The following is a 14,566-nucleotide window of genomic DNA, read 5'->3' as shown; positions in this document are numbered from 1 at the left end:
ATGGTAATTAGAAGCATAAGAATGTGGTGTGCCTTTTCTTCCACATGGGCAAGACTTCTGGAAAAACACTGTAAGATGAGTCAGGCAAGGCCATGAACTTGTAAAGAGAATGGAGGAGAAACACAGAAAGCTGTATAGGGAGAATATATTAATTCCATAACCTCTGGCAGCTTACCAACCCCGAATCAAAAAGCACAACAAATGTAAGGCCAGATTCTGTATTAAAAGCCAATTCTGTTATACATCTATTTCATATTACTAAAGAGCCAACAGATGGTAATGGCCTTCTACCAACCCAGGGCAGATTTAAACTGGTGACCTATAATTGCAATTCTCCAGATCACATAAACTCCTTAATTACTCTATTTGGTCTTACATCATTCTGCCCTACTTGAGATAAATAAGAATAGGCTCAGATGAAATGAATTAAATATTCCTAAAGAAACAAAAAAAAAAGTCTAAAGAAGACAAATATGCACTGAGAATGTGAATCATTTTCATCTTTCCTATTTGACCTGACACCCTCAAACATTATTTTCAAGTCATCAACTAGACAGTTTATATACTCACTACTTTCTATTCCCTTGTTTTATGAACCATGGCATTTAAAAAATCTTTGTTGTTAATAAAAAAAAACTTCTTTGAAGTGCCTGGGTGGCTCAGTCACTTAAGTGTTTGACTCTTGAATTCAGCTTCGGTCATGATCTCACAGTTCATGAATTTGAGCCTTCCACTGGGCCCTGCACTGACAGTGTGGAGCCTTCTTGGGATTCTCTCTCTCCCCCTCCCCTGTTCATACACTCATGCTCTCTCTCAAAATAAATAAACTTTAAAAAATATTAATAATTCCAATCACATCAATGGCATTGAAATTTAATTCCAATGGAAACCATTTATTTTGATTGCCAAAGCTTACACGTATAAGCAACACTTGTGTCCAACCTAATCATTTTAATGCATTTGATTCTGATAGTACTTCAATGACATATTGTGAGGTCAATATTTTTCTATGCTATTTTTTCCCCATCCTCATAATCAGAGTGATCGGCTCAATCCTTTGCCTTCTACAAAATTTTCCTTTATATTCATATCCTTGTGGAGCTTATTCTCAAAGTTTCAATAAAGAAGACACTTTTATTTATTTATTTATTTATTTATTTATTTATTTATTTATTCAACACTTTCTATGTGCCACGGACTGTTCTAAGAGTTTTATATGTATTTTCTTATTTAATCATCACAGCTTGGGGTGAATACTGTTATTATCCCAGTTACTGAGGAACTGAGAGGTTAAATAAGTGTCCGCCAAACACATGGCTAATAAATGGTAAAGCCAAGACTTGAACCCATAGAGTTAAGCCCATTTTCTTAACAGTTTTACTGTCTCTAGTTCCATTCACAATATCTTCAGCTGCCTTCAAGTCATCATTGAATATGAAATTCATTTTCTTTTCTCATAAACTAGATCTTGGTATTTTTTCCAGCTTTTTATTCATTCAGTTAACACCTAATAACAAGCCATCACATGCCAAACACAGGAGATTCAAAATTGACTGAAATAGCCCCTTAGCTTAAGAAGCTAACGTTATAACCAAGGAGACAGAAACATAAACAACTGGAAAGCAATGTTGTCAATTCTTTCATGGGGGTATACATCCCATGTAACAGAATACTGAAATGGAGCTAGTTTTGCATCTTGAGGATCCAAGAAAATGGTGGCAACTACTTCACATTCTTTTTTTTTTTTTAATTTTTTTTAATGCTTTATTTATTTCTAGGAGAGAGAGAGAGAGAGAGACAGCATGAGCAGGGGAGGGTCAGAGAGAGAGGGAGTCACAGACTCCGAAACAGGCTCCAGGCTCTGAGCTGGCAGTCAGCACAGAGCCCGACGCGGGGCTCGAACCCACGAACCGCGAAAGTCGTTCGCTTGACCTAAGCAAAAGTCGGACGCTTAACCGACTAAGCCACCCAGGTGCCCCTACTTCACATTCTAAGGTGAGGGAATGGACTAACTACAAGGACCTAGTGAAAGAGGTGGTAAAAGGGCTTAGTCACTCACTCAAATTGCAGGTATACAAGCTTAAAGTTGATGTGAGTAGGAAGCTGGACAGCAGAGAAAGGATTTCTTTACAGAGGGTTGGTGATGCACCGTAAGTCCTAACCATGACCGTATCAGGGGAGAAGGGTACCTTCTTTTCTCCTCAAGCCTGGGGCATTGGACATTGAGGGTGGCACTTGGACAGTATACTGTATGGGCTTGGACTAGTGCCTGGAGCTGCCTGGAAGATGGCTAGGGAAGAAGAGGGATGTGCTTAGAAGTTAACAGCTTTCCTCCCAATCATTGATCCAAGGCAATTATGTACTATAGAGTAGACTTGGGCCCATGGACACAAGAAACTGCCTAGTTTTTCTAAGATCCTGTCCCACAAGGCTCCCTGGAGAGGCAAAAGGCACTCAGCAGAAAGAGGTTATAGCGTTAACCAGAGGCCCAGTGGCTGAAAATGCACACAAGCATGAGACATGCATTGAAGAATGGCAGGTGAGAGATTTCCCAGCATCAGTGAGGACTGGGGAGATTTCCAAAGAGCCCAAAGGTAGACTGAAGAGAGAGCCAGCTTTGATCTCTTGCTAGGTCAAGAAAGCAGTAATTCCAGTAATCACTATCTGCCTCTTGCCTCTTCTCCTTTCTGCAGACCCAGCCCTGGAGGATTCAGGGGCTGAAACTCATGAGGGAGGTGAGGAAGAAGAAGGAACTGATCATTGTCTCCATCCCCCTTGCAGCAGACCCAAGCTGGAGGATGGATAAGCTATTGATGAAACTTGGAGCTTAGATTCCAACAGTAAACTGATCATATCTGTGATTGAACTGAGACTATTTGGGAGACTAAAGTGATTGGATGACTTATTTGGTCTACCTGCAGTCTTGGAACCCACAAAGAGGGCAGAGAGAAAGAAGTTATCAGACTTCAGACTTCTGAATGCTGCTGAAAGAAGCATTCAGACTGAATCTGAATGGTCACTGGGGGACACAGAAGTACCTGTTTTCCACAGCCAACCTCCAGCCCCAACTCCTGCTTGTTCAATCTAATAGTTACACTGGCACAGAGAGGATGGAGACATTAACTATGCAAAAGTACACACAGACAATGAGATTGGAACTGGGCCCTTAAGGAAGCTGGGAATTACTAGGCAGAGAAAAAAGAATGGTGGAAAAGTATGTCTGAAGTGTGGGAGCATGAAATGTTGTGCTATATGAGGCTGGAGCACAGTGGAGCAGGAGACAAGGGTGAGAAGTTAGGCTGGACCTAGATTGGAAAGGGCCTTGAATTAACTTGTGAGGGAGCATCCTCCACACGGGAGGCCATCAAAGGTCTTGGGTATGGGGGAGCATCATCACGGCATTTCTGTGAACGAATGATGCAGGAGTTCTGTCAGTGGCATCCCTCTGTATGACCCTTGTCTCTTAACACCCTGTGAAAGGCAGGACGCTGCCATGAGATTTTTCTTGGAGCATCCTGCCATTCTTATGCTATTTCCCCTCCCATACAGATTACGGCAAATGCCTCGAGCCTCCATAAGAAAGACATTTTAATACTCCCATCCCCTAAGTTCACTTTAGGTCAGCATTCAGTACCTGTGATGGACCAGTAGCTAGGACTATGAACATGAAATCAGCTGTTAGAGTGTGAGAGAGAAGAAAGAGACCAGTGCTTGGCATGAACTTACTAAATTCTAATGTATAAAAATCAGTCCTCTGGAGGAAGGAATGTGCACTACAGATGGAATAAAGCTAGAGCAAGATGAAGAAATAGGAGAACAATAATTTTTTAACCTACAGTCAGAGAGTGATGGGGAAGAAAATGGGCAGATAATTTAAATAATGGATGTTGAGAAGAAACATAGGGCAAACTGAATCAGGCCACTTTATATTTACGACCTGTAAGAGCAAAGCCATGTGGTGACTAAAATCACGATCAAGTCAGATTCCTGTATTTGAATCCTTGCTCTCCTATGAGTGAGAAGGATATTTTGGACAAGTTACTCAACACCGCTATGTCCGCTTTCCACATCTGTAAAATGGAGCTAACATAGCACCTGCTCTATGGGTTTACAAAGATAAAATTATATGAGAGGATATATATTTTATTTAATTAATTAATTAATTTATTTNCATGAGAGGATATTTTATATATATGTAAATATATATATATATAGGTGTGTGTCTGTGTGTGTGTGTGTATCTTGTGTGTGTATGTATGTACGCACCTGAAATATTCAGTGCTCAGTAAAAAGTAGCCCTTATTAGGGGCGCCTGGGTGGCTTAGTCAGTTGAGCGTCCGACTTTCGCTTAGGTCATGATCTTGCGGTTCGTGGGTTCGAGCCCCGCGTCGGGCTCTGTGCTGACTGCCAGCTCAGAGCCTGGAGCCTGTTTCAGAGTCTGTGACTCCCTCTCTCTCTGACCCTCCCTGCTCACGCTGTCTCTCTCTCTCTCTCTCTCCCCTAGAAATAAATTAAAAAAAACATTTAAAACAAAAAGTAGCCCTTATTATTTAGACTAAGAGTAGTCTCTCTGGCTTGGACATTTTTTCCTCAACTAAACTCTGTTTTGTAATTAAGCAGACTTTCTCAATAGCTGTTAAGCTCACTCTTTAATTTAGTTAAGATGTAAACATCTTGGAAACTTTTACTGAACACAGAAAAGATAGTATGTAGATAGAGCAAGCAAACAAACATAATTCTCAAAACTTCAAGTCCAAAGTAAAGCAATGTTTAAAAGATGCCCTGAATCAACAGGAGCATGGAGATATGCTTATGTTTTTTAAGCAGTGTATTCAGTTTTCATTTCAGAGGCCACTAAGTAAAGGAACAATATTTAAATTTTTTTTATGTCTATTTTGAGACAGAGAGAGAGAGACAGAGTGCAAGCAGGGGAAGGGCAGAGAGAGAGAGAGAGAGAGAGAGAGAGAGAGAGAGAGAGAGAGAATCCAAAGCAGGCTCCAGGTTTCGAACTGTCAGCACAGAGCCTGACGTGGGGCTCGAACCCATAAACCGTGAGATCATGACCTGAGCCAAAGTCAGATGCTTAGCCGACTGAGCCACCCAGGTGCCCAAGGAGCAGTATTTAATGAAGAAATTTCATATAATTTATATAAACAGTTTTTATTTCTAGAACTTTACATCACCTGGTAAAAGCATTTTTTTTTCATGCTCAGATGTTTGAGCCAGAAAGCAAAAGCATAGACATGCAGATTAGTTAAAATGACAATTCTTCGATTTTATTATTGCAAAGTTTTCAAAAAAAAGCAACAGAGAAAAATTTCTACCTGATAACCAAGTCAAAGAGCATGCTGTATTATAATGTTTTTTTTTCATAGGTCACTAGGGAAGTCTCAAATGTGTGAATGGTAAGCTTGAGAGTAGGATGAGGGACCACAAAGCAAAACTACAACCCACACAAAGTTTTAATTTAATTGAACATCACTACTGAAGCAAAACCACATTTCATGCATTTTTATCATGGGTGGTACTAAAATATAATCCATTAAGAAACCAAATGGTTATTAGATTAGTATAAAAGCTTGTAAAACAGGCATAAAAATTGCATTTTATAGTAAAGGAGTTGAAGTGATAAAGGATGTGAATCCCAGGCCCTTAGGTCTCCATTCATTTCCCGCGTTTTCATATCTTCTTGCCAATGTTGAACAACGTCAACAGAAATCCTTCTTAATCAAGTGGTTGTGGGATATGACATGGGATATCTTTACAAAGGTTCTTTTCTACATCCATACAAAAGGAATCCATGGACTCTCTGTAAAGGGGCCGAGGCTTTATAGTCTTTGTCAGAATGAATTTCCATAGGTTTACTGAGTGTTTTCCCACATTAAGCAAGGAGGATGTCTGTTCCTAATGCCAGTCAGTTGTGTGGCTGTACCAACTTAAAGTAAAATGTCTAGCATTTGATCTGTTAAGAAGGAAGTTATTGTGTCAGGGGAGTTCTTGTGTTGAAGGGTTTCTAAATAATTTAGGATCTGTCTTCTAGAATTAGAAAAATGTATGAAAAGGAGGTGAGCATCTTAGATATTTATATTCTACTTGCAGAGCTACTCCTGTGATCTCACCTCCTCCATGCAGCACAGGATTTTTTTGTACTAGTGAGTCCCATTTTAAAAATTCTCCAGGCTGTAGCTTCACTTTATTTTCAGATATTAGAAACTTGAGTGGTGCAGTCAAGGGTCTAGTGGCATTCTTGATATCACCTACACACAAATTCTTGTTCCACACACTCTGGGCAGGCAAGTCCATGACTTCAATTTCTATCCAAAAGGCTGATAATTGTCAAACTTCCTCTGAGTTCCTGATTACTTTATCTAACCTCCCACCAAATATTTCTTCTTGCCTGTCCCCAGGGTTATCAAGATCAACATGTTTACAGTGTGCAGCAGAGTGACTATAGTTTATGATACTGTGTTGCATAGTTGAAAGTTGCTAAGAGAAGAGATCCTAAAAGTTCTCATCACAAGAAGAAAATTTTGTAACTATGTGAGCTGATGGATGTTAACAAAATTTATTGTGATGATCATTTTGCAATGCATGCAAATATTAACTTGTTACATTGCACAACTGAAACTACTATAATATTATATATCAAATATATCTCAATTAAAAAAGATGAACATGGGGGCGCCTGGGTGGCTTAGTCGGTTAAGCGTCTGACTTTCGCTTGGGTCATGATCTCGCGGTTCGTGGGTTCGAGCCCCACGTCGGGCTCTGTGATGACTGCCAGCTCAGAGCCTGGAGCCTGTTTCAGTCTGTGACTCCCTCTCTCTCTGACCCTCCCCTGTTCACGCTGGCTCTCTCTCTCTCCTAGAAATAAATAAAACATTAAAAAAGAAAAAAAAAAAAAGACGAACATGTCCAGGGTGAATTCCACTCCTGCTCCTCCTTTTCTGTTTCTTGTTTCCATGAACGGCACCACTGTCCACCAGCTGCCCAAATCTTGTCCTCGACATATGCTATTCCCTCATTTCTATCGGTCCCCAATCTTCTCCATTCCCTCTCCTTAAAAACTCTGAAATCCATCCACATTCTCTCCTAAGTCTGGCCAACATGATCTCCCACTGGATTTCTGTGACAAGCTGCCTCCGTGGTCTCTCTACATGTATGTTCTGCCTTCCATTCCAGCCTCCATCCTCAAAGTATCGTTAAAAAATAAAATCTGATTGTTATACTCGTTTGGAGCAATTCAGTGACTCCCTATCACTTCCAGGATAAAGTTCAAACTCTATAGCAGCTTGCAAGATGTTCAAAGTTTTGTCACTGGCCACGTCTCCAGACTCAACTATTCCAAGTTTCAACTCAAACTCTGTTAGACAACTATTTTAAACATTGTTTAAGACCTTCGCTTTGTGCTCTCACCATCCAGCCTTTGTGTATGAGATTTCTGATTTTAGAAACACTATTCCTTCCACCTGGCCAAATCCAAACTGCCTTTCAGCCTCTGCTTAGATTCCCTATTTGGAGTGCTTTCCTAATCCCTTGGGTCAGGGTTTGCTATTGTATATTGTACTTCCGGGACACTCTAACTTTCCCAGCAAATCATGGAAATTACGTTGTTTTGTATTTGCACGTTGACATATCTAACTACCCCCACTAAGTTGACAACCACATGAAGGAAAGAAACATATCTGCCTTTCTGTGGTTATATTCTCTAGGCTCAGCCAAGGACATAGTACAGTGGGTCCTCAAAGATACTTATTAAATGGATGAGTAAGTGAATGTTTTTGTACCAATGACTCCCCATCCTTAAAAGAGAAGGTAACATAAATAAGAATATTACCTATTCCTTTACCAATGGATTTGGTAAGAATAGTTATCTTTGATTTGATTTATTAATAAGCTTTAGGTCTCAGAGGGGAGGAGAAGAAACAAAAAAGAGCTCAAACCTTAACTGTAGCTCCTGGGAAAAAAAGCCAGTTGCCGGTGTCTACTGGATCAAGATTGTCTTCTAAAATGACTTGTCTGTGAGCTGAGTTGATGATTAGGATGTTATCTAAGGCCCAGCAGGCTTCATACACTTCGCCTACGTGGAGACTTTCCTGCTTCCACTGAAACTGGACGTTCTCCCCTTTGGCGTCTTCAGGAAGGTAGAGGATATGGATGATTGTGCTGATGTTGGAAGGGGCTCTGGAACAGATTGTGAGATGGGAGTTGGTGCCATACAATCAAGTGGCTTATAATAAAGGAACCATCAAGTTCAACAGTATCCATCTTTTCTTATAGATCAAGTTTGTTTTTTAAATAAAACTGTAGTTTCATTATCTTAATATTATATGTATTACAGATTAAATACTCATAATCCCACAGCCCTTAAATCTTTTGGGATATGCTGATGATTAAGATGTCCATATTAAGTGATGACAGTTTTAACGTTAAAAGTCTTCAAGAGCTTTACTTTTTTTAAATTTCATTTTGAGTTAGTTTACATACAGTGCAATGTTGGTTTCAGGAGAATTCAGTGATTCATCACTCACATACAACACCCAGTGCTCATCAAGTGCCCTCCTAATACCCATCCCCCACCTACTTCCCTCTGTCAATCCTCAGTTTGTTCTCTATCATGAAGAGTGTCCTGTGCTTTGTTTCCCCCGTTCTCTTTTTTTCCTCCCTCCCATATGTTCATTGTTTTGTTTCTTAAATTCCACATATGAGTGAAATCATATGGTATTTGTCTTTTCTGACTGACTTATTTTGCTTAGCATAATACATTCTAGCATAGTCAAACTATGGAGAGCTTTACTTTTAATACAAGGCAGACACTGAGTATATTCAGGTAAGCCAGTAAAGAAATAATGGAAGAGAAAATGACACACACTTCTATAGTTCCTTCCAAAAAAAAAGTGTCTCCGGCACAGGTTTTTCCATGTGGTAGACACTAAATCAAATTCCAATAACTCAAATAATCTCATAGTTTATTTGATACTAAAAAAATGAGAAAAAACTATAAATGTATTTTCTTAATTTTCATTCTTACCTTGAACTTTTATATATCTATGAGAGACCACTACTGTATATTGTTTTTATAATCAGTCTTTGCCTAATATTATTTTACTTCTAGTAACCATATACATTTTTATTTGTTTGGCCTATATGAATTTGAGATTTGCTATGAAAACTAAATGCTCTGTAAATCTTTACAACTTCATGCAGGTCAGTCTTTAAAAGCTTGATATAATTTAACATGACTTTTACAGTGTATCTGTTAGAATCCAGGCCCTTCTGCTATATGATAAAAGTACTTTTATTAAACATTTTATTCTACCAAAGAAGAAGCCTGCTATAGCAAAAATGATTGCTTTTAGCCAAGATTAAAAGTGGTACTAAAATGTAAACTAGTGGTACCCTGGGCTTACTATAAATTAGTTTTGAAAGGACTATAGAAAAGATGTATTTTTCATTTACCACTGAAGCACATATATATCCAAAGAATTGTCAGTGTAGGTTACAGATGGTGTACCTTACCTTTGGTGGTAATCAATTGCCTTTTCTTTTAAAATATTTCATAATGACCATGTTTTTTGCTTCAAAAAGAACTTAAACCAATGAAAATAGTATATTTTAGTTTTAGGAAGTCATTGAAAACATGTTTACTCTGATCACTAATGGTATGGAAAATCTGCATTAATTATCATGACACTCTGGAACATGGTCTACAATGGAAAAGTCTCACTTAGTGAAAAACAGATGAATTTCTTCATATGTTGTAATTAAATGTATACATTCATTATTTGTCGTGTCGAAAATATGTAGCCCTTTTCCAGCAAGAAATTTCTCTGACAATTTACCTAAACTATGATATATATCCTTTGGGTAGAGAAAAAAATGGAGGTATGGATACAATTTTCAATATTTATACTGCCTTGTTTAAAGCCATTTATGTAAATGTTTAATATGAATGCATTTTCATAACAACTACTAGAAATTAGAAAGAATAGCAAAATGTTTTTTTAATATTGGTGTAGCAAGTCAGAGCTTGGCTTGTATAGGTACTTATAGGTTATATGTTTTCCAGCCACATAGAGAGACAAATCTCTTAAAATCCTTAAGTTAGAGCCACTTTTCTCAGTTTCTGTTGAAGTAGACCTTTGACATGTGACAATTTTTAAATCTGAAATACAACTGGAAACTTTGGGCAGATTGGTTTAGTTTTAAGGACTAAGAACCTAATATTTACACTTCCTCCCTAATAAATCAGAATTCTTCCAATATAGAAACATGGTAAGGAAACTAGCATGTAAAAAAAAAAAAACTGTTCAAGACTGATGGAAAATGTTCTACTTCAGTTATACTAATTTAAGAACTAAATCAGGTTAACTATTTCATAAAAGTTCAAAGTAGTTTTTTCCTTCCTTTAAATATCTTACTAGACTTGAAATGAAGAATCCATTCTGAATGCTGTTTTATGATTCGAGCTCTATAGAAGTTGTAAATATCGTTTGAGTTTTGCTAACTTAACCACATTTTTTCAACTTGAGTGAGTTGCTTCTTTAAGGATCCTACCTCATTTTCTTATTGAGGGATTTTTTTAAAATGAAGAAAATGTAATAAAATGACTACCAGCTACATTACAATGATGGTAATAGAATTTTAGAACTGGCCTTTGTGAAATGACAGAACTAAATATTCGATGCAAAACCCCAAGTGGCTATTAACTCATTACCATCACATACTAGAAGGAATTTAGGTGGTAATCCCATATGGTCCTAGGCCTACAAGCCAGCCACTAGAAAGGCCATATAGAGAGCTGGATAATGTTATTTTGTGGAGGATTCCATTATAAACATTATTCTCCCAAATGTGCTTTTACCAAAAATAGTTTGATATAGCTACTATTAACCATGGGAGATTCCGAATGGAAAATGACACTTTTAATAATACTTCTTCAAATACAGCAGACATTCACATGTGCAGGCATGAAATTCAGCATAATTAACAATCAGAGTACTTTTAACCATAAAGCAGAAATTCGGTGGTAGAATGAAGGCAAATTGGGAAGTAGAAATCCACCAACATCAGAATTTATGAAACTACTTTAAATGATAACAAACCTAATTTTTTCAAGCTGAATCCAGTCTGCAGTATTATTCTTGGCATATGACACGATGATGCTGGGGTCTGAGTAACTAAAGCGACATGAACCTGAACCTGTAAATAGCAATAACAGCAAGTTTCAAAGTTAAAAAAACAGTGTAATTGCATATTATCCTTCCTGATAAATGTGAGATAATTTTGTAACCATTTAAATGCTTATTTAATTGCTTCCCCACTCTTCCAACTATGCTGAAATTTCTTGTAACTGGTTCTGATAAACTATTTGATAAAAAAGTTAGGAATCAGGAAAAAGGCAAACAAAATTTCAGATTTCTTTAAGATACACACACTTCTAAACTACATTACAAAATAAATACTTAATTCTATGTCAAAAACATCTAAATATTATAGAACAATTAGTAATGCCATCATGGTTCTTACAATATCAATTAATAGTGATTGCACTAAATGGTATATAAGTAATTAAATGGCATGAGGACTAAAAACCATTCTACTTCTGTGTGGGTCTTATTTAAATGATTAGACAACATATAAGAAACTAAAATCCTGTACAAATTCAAGTACTAAATGAATGAGAAATGTTAGATATGACTGATACTATTTTACTATAGCCCAACATTAAAGATTTAAATGAGAGATGTTACCTTCCATTATGAACATTTGCTGATTATTTCTCACTATGATTTTCCATATTGGAAATGGGACCAAAGAAAGTTTTAAAACTCTGACAAGGATTTGTTTCTACACATTCAATGAATTCATGTAATACCACATAGCATAAGTTAGAATTTCAAAGATCTTCTCAGAATACCCCCAAACAGCCATAAAAACATATGCCAGAAGTTTCTTCTAACTGAATAGCAGGATTTTTTTCATACCATATTAAAAACAAATGAAGCAACAGAAAAAGAAAGTGCAATTTATGTTTCGCTTTTACCCATCTGCTAGTGGAGCCTCGGTTTCAGCAAATGGCATCTGTGGACGGTTTTTACATTTGCAGTTCTCAGGAGTTCCAAGCTTTAAGAGACTCATTTATTTTATTTCACTGGTGTTTAGTACAACACCAGTTAGTCTGCAATCGCCAAAACTGGCAATGTGCTAAAAGGCCAAACAGCAGTTTTCCCAGATTTGTTCTCACGGCCAAAATGGAGGTGCAGAAGTATGAAAGAAAGGGTATTCAAAGGACAGCTACCCAGCAACCCTAAGCGCAAACAGAAACCCACCTTATACCGTTCTCATCAGTCCTAAATCTTACCTTTCATAAGCAGCTGCTTAAAATAAATATCAAGCTGTGAGGCTGGAATTGAAAGCGGCCAGGATTATGTGGGACAAACTTCCATACAAACAAGAATAGGGACTGGCAGACAATCTGTTTATTTCAAAACAAAGTTCGAAGCAGCCTAGAGAATTTAAATGGTATTTATGTGTCTCCTTCGTGTTGTATACACCAGGAGATCTTAAGAGCAGATGTGTCAGGTGAATCCCTGAAAAAGGAACAGGTAGAACAAATGATAACCAAAAATGTGCCTTACACAGGATGCAATTCCTCGCCAATTGTTTACAAATGAAGGGAGAAGGGAAGCTGGTAAACACCAGAATAAAAATGTGTCCAAATATGTCTTCTCTCCCATCTCCTTACATCACCATCTTAATGTTGCAAAATTTAGTTTATTATGTACCCATAAAACACAAAGGCACCTGGCAGGTGAATCGCTTTTCCTCAGCCACTTAGTCATTAAATTCTTGCATATTTAAAATACTAATACTTTTATGAATCCATCTTCTCCTTGCCATTGTCAACAGACCCTCATTAGCTCTTGCCAGGACTCTGCAGTAGTGATTAGTCAGCCTCCCTGTCTCCAGCCTCACATGTCCTAATGGAGCCACACTGCTGCCAGTGCTCTTCCTACAAGTAAACTGAACCTGGTTACTTCTCCACTTATAATCCTTCAGCAGTTCCTCAAGACTTTCAGGATAAAGCTTCCACCCTCAGTGGGAGAAAGATGCACAGCTCCTAGAGACCAAACAGGTACCCTAGAGAACAGAACTAGCCCTAGGTCACTGTAAAGGGTTCCCACATGAAAAGACGGTCAAACACTGAAAGGGACTCCAACACAGGGATGGATAACTGGAAATCGGGACTGGGGAATGGGGTACGAGTGGCCAGGCAGAGAGGTGCTGCCTGAGACCAGGGAACTGAAGGGGTTAGAGCCTGAGCTGGAAGAAGTATCCCCAAGAGAACCAGTCAGCTCTGGATATCTGCCTCACTCTGAGGCCACCCCCACCAAACTCCCATTCCAAATGGTGCCAGTCTAGGGGCACCCGGGTGGCTCACTTGGTTAAGTGTCCGACCAGCGAAGGTCATGATGTCACAGTTCATGAGTTCTAGCCCTGCTATGCTGGCTGCTCAGAGCCTGCAGCCTGCTTTGGATTCTATGTCTCCCTCTCTCTCTCTGCCCCTCCCCTGCTCGTGCTCTGTCTCTCTCTCTTTCTCTCAAAAATAAATAAACACTAAAATTTTTTTAAAAAATGGTGTCAGTCCAATGAATAAACGATTTCTAATCCCTACTCTGAGTGTACTTGTTCCCCATATATTGGGTACAATTCTTTTTCACAGAAACCCGTCTGAATTGCAACCCCACTGTCACATAGCCTTCAGCCCGCAGAGTAAGATTTTCATTGCCCAGACTGACAATGGTTACTTGACTCTGTCTGGGATGAGGGGTGAAAGAGTTCATCAGTGTCCACGTGCACAGGTAGGTAAGACCACCCCCAACCCCCTGTTCCCATCTGCTGTGGTGCCGAGCTATCAAAGTACCTTTTATGCAGTGAAGAGACAATAATAATCAGGTGCTACCTGCAGCAAGTACCTCTTTCTTTCCCCTCTTAAATCAAATATCTTCAATTGCCAACACTAAAATTTAAAATCGGAAAGAAAAATCCAAATGTCAAATACAAAATACCCCCTTCTTGCAAATCTATTTTTTCCCCTTCAGATCCATTCCAATGTAATCCTTCACTCTAATGTAGCAAATCTGCAAGGATTTAAAGAACATGGAAGGAGAGAAGATAATTCAGCACCATGCTTATACAAGTATGGTCTGAGAGCCACTGATGGACTTCAGCTGGTCTAAAATCTCTCTCTCTCTCTCTCAAAAATAAACACTAAAAAATTAAAGAAAAAAATGATCTCACAATGAGATGGAGACTGTATGGGCTCTGTGCTGACAGCATGAAGCCTGCTTAGGATTCTCTCTCTCTGCCCCTCTGTGCCTCCCCCCAGCTTATATGCATGCATACATGCATGTGCTCTCTCAATCTCTCTCTCTCTCTCTCTCTCAAAAAGACCCAAACAAACCCAAACACTTTATTTGGTTCTTGACAGGCAAATGAGGACAGTCCATATATTTTCATTTCTGTCCACAGCAAGGGTACAAGTAACCTACAAAATGATAAA

At 38.5% G+C, this 14,566-nt stretch overlaps 1 protein-coding gene across 2 annotated transcripts in view; it reads right to left on the bottom strand.

Annotated features, from left to right (window-relative positions):
- Nucleotides 1-14,566, bottom strand: part of RELN (reelin) — a 527,959-nt gene that overhangs the window by 217,801 nt on the left and 295,592 nt on the right. For both annotated transcript variants that reach the window (XM_077746923.1, XM_077746922.1), the window contains exons 9-10: nucleotides 11,106-11,202; nucleotides 7,944-8,184 (exon numbers count right to left, since the gene is read on the bottom strand). In XM_077746923.1, coding sequence (XP_077603049.1) covers nucleotides 7,944-8,184; nucleotides 11,106-11,202 — 338 coding nt within the window. The remainder of the gene's footprint in view (nucleotides 1-7,943; nucleotides 8,185-11,105; nucleotides 11,203-14,566) is intronic.

Source organism: Crocuta crocuta, unplaced genomic scaffold, assembly GCF_008692635.1.
Source record: "Crocuta crocuta isolate KB4526 unplaced genomic scaffold, BGI_CrCroc_1.0 scaffold396, whole genome shotgun sequence".
NCBI classification, from domain to species: Eukaryota; Metazoa; Chordata; class Mammalia; order Carnivora; family Hyaenidae; genus Crocuta; species Crocuta crocuta.
This window is presented reverse-complemented; position numbering and strand designations above follow the sequence as displayed.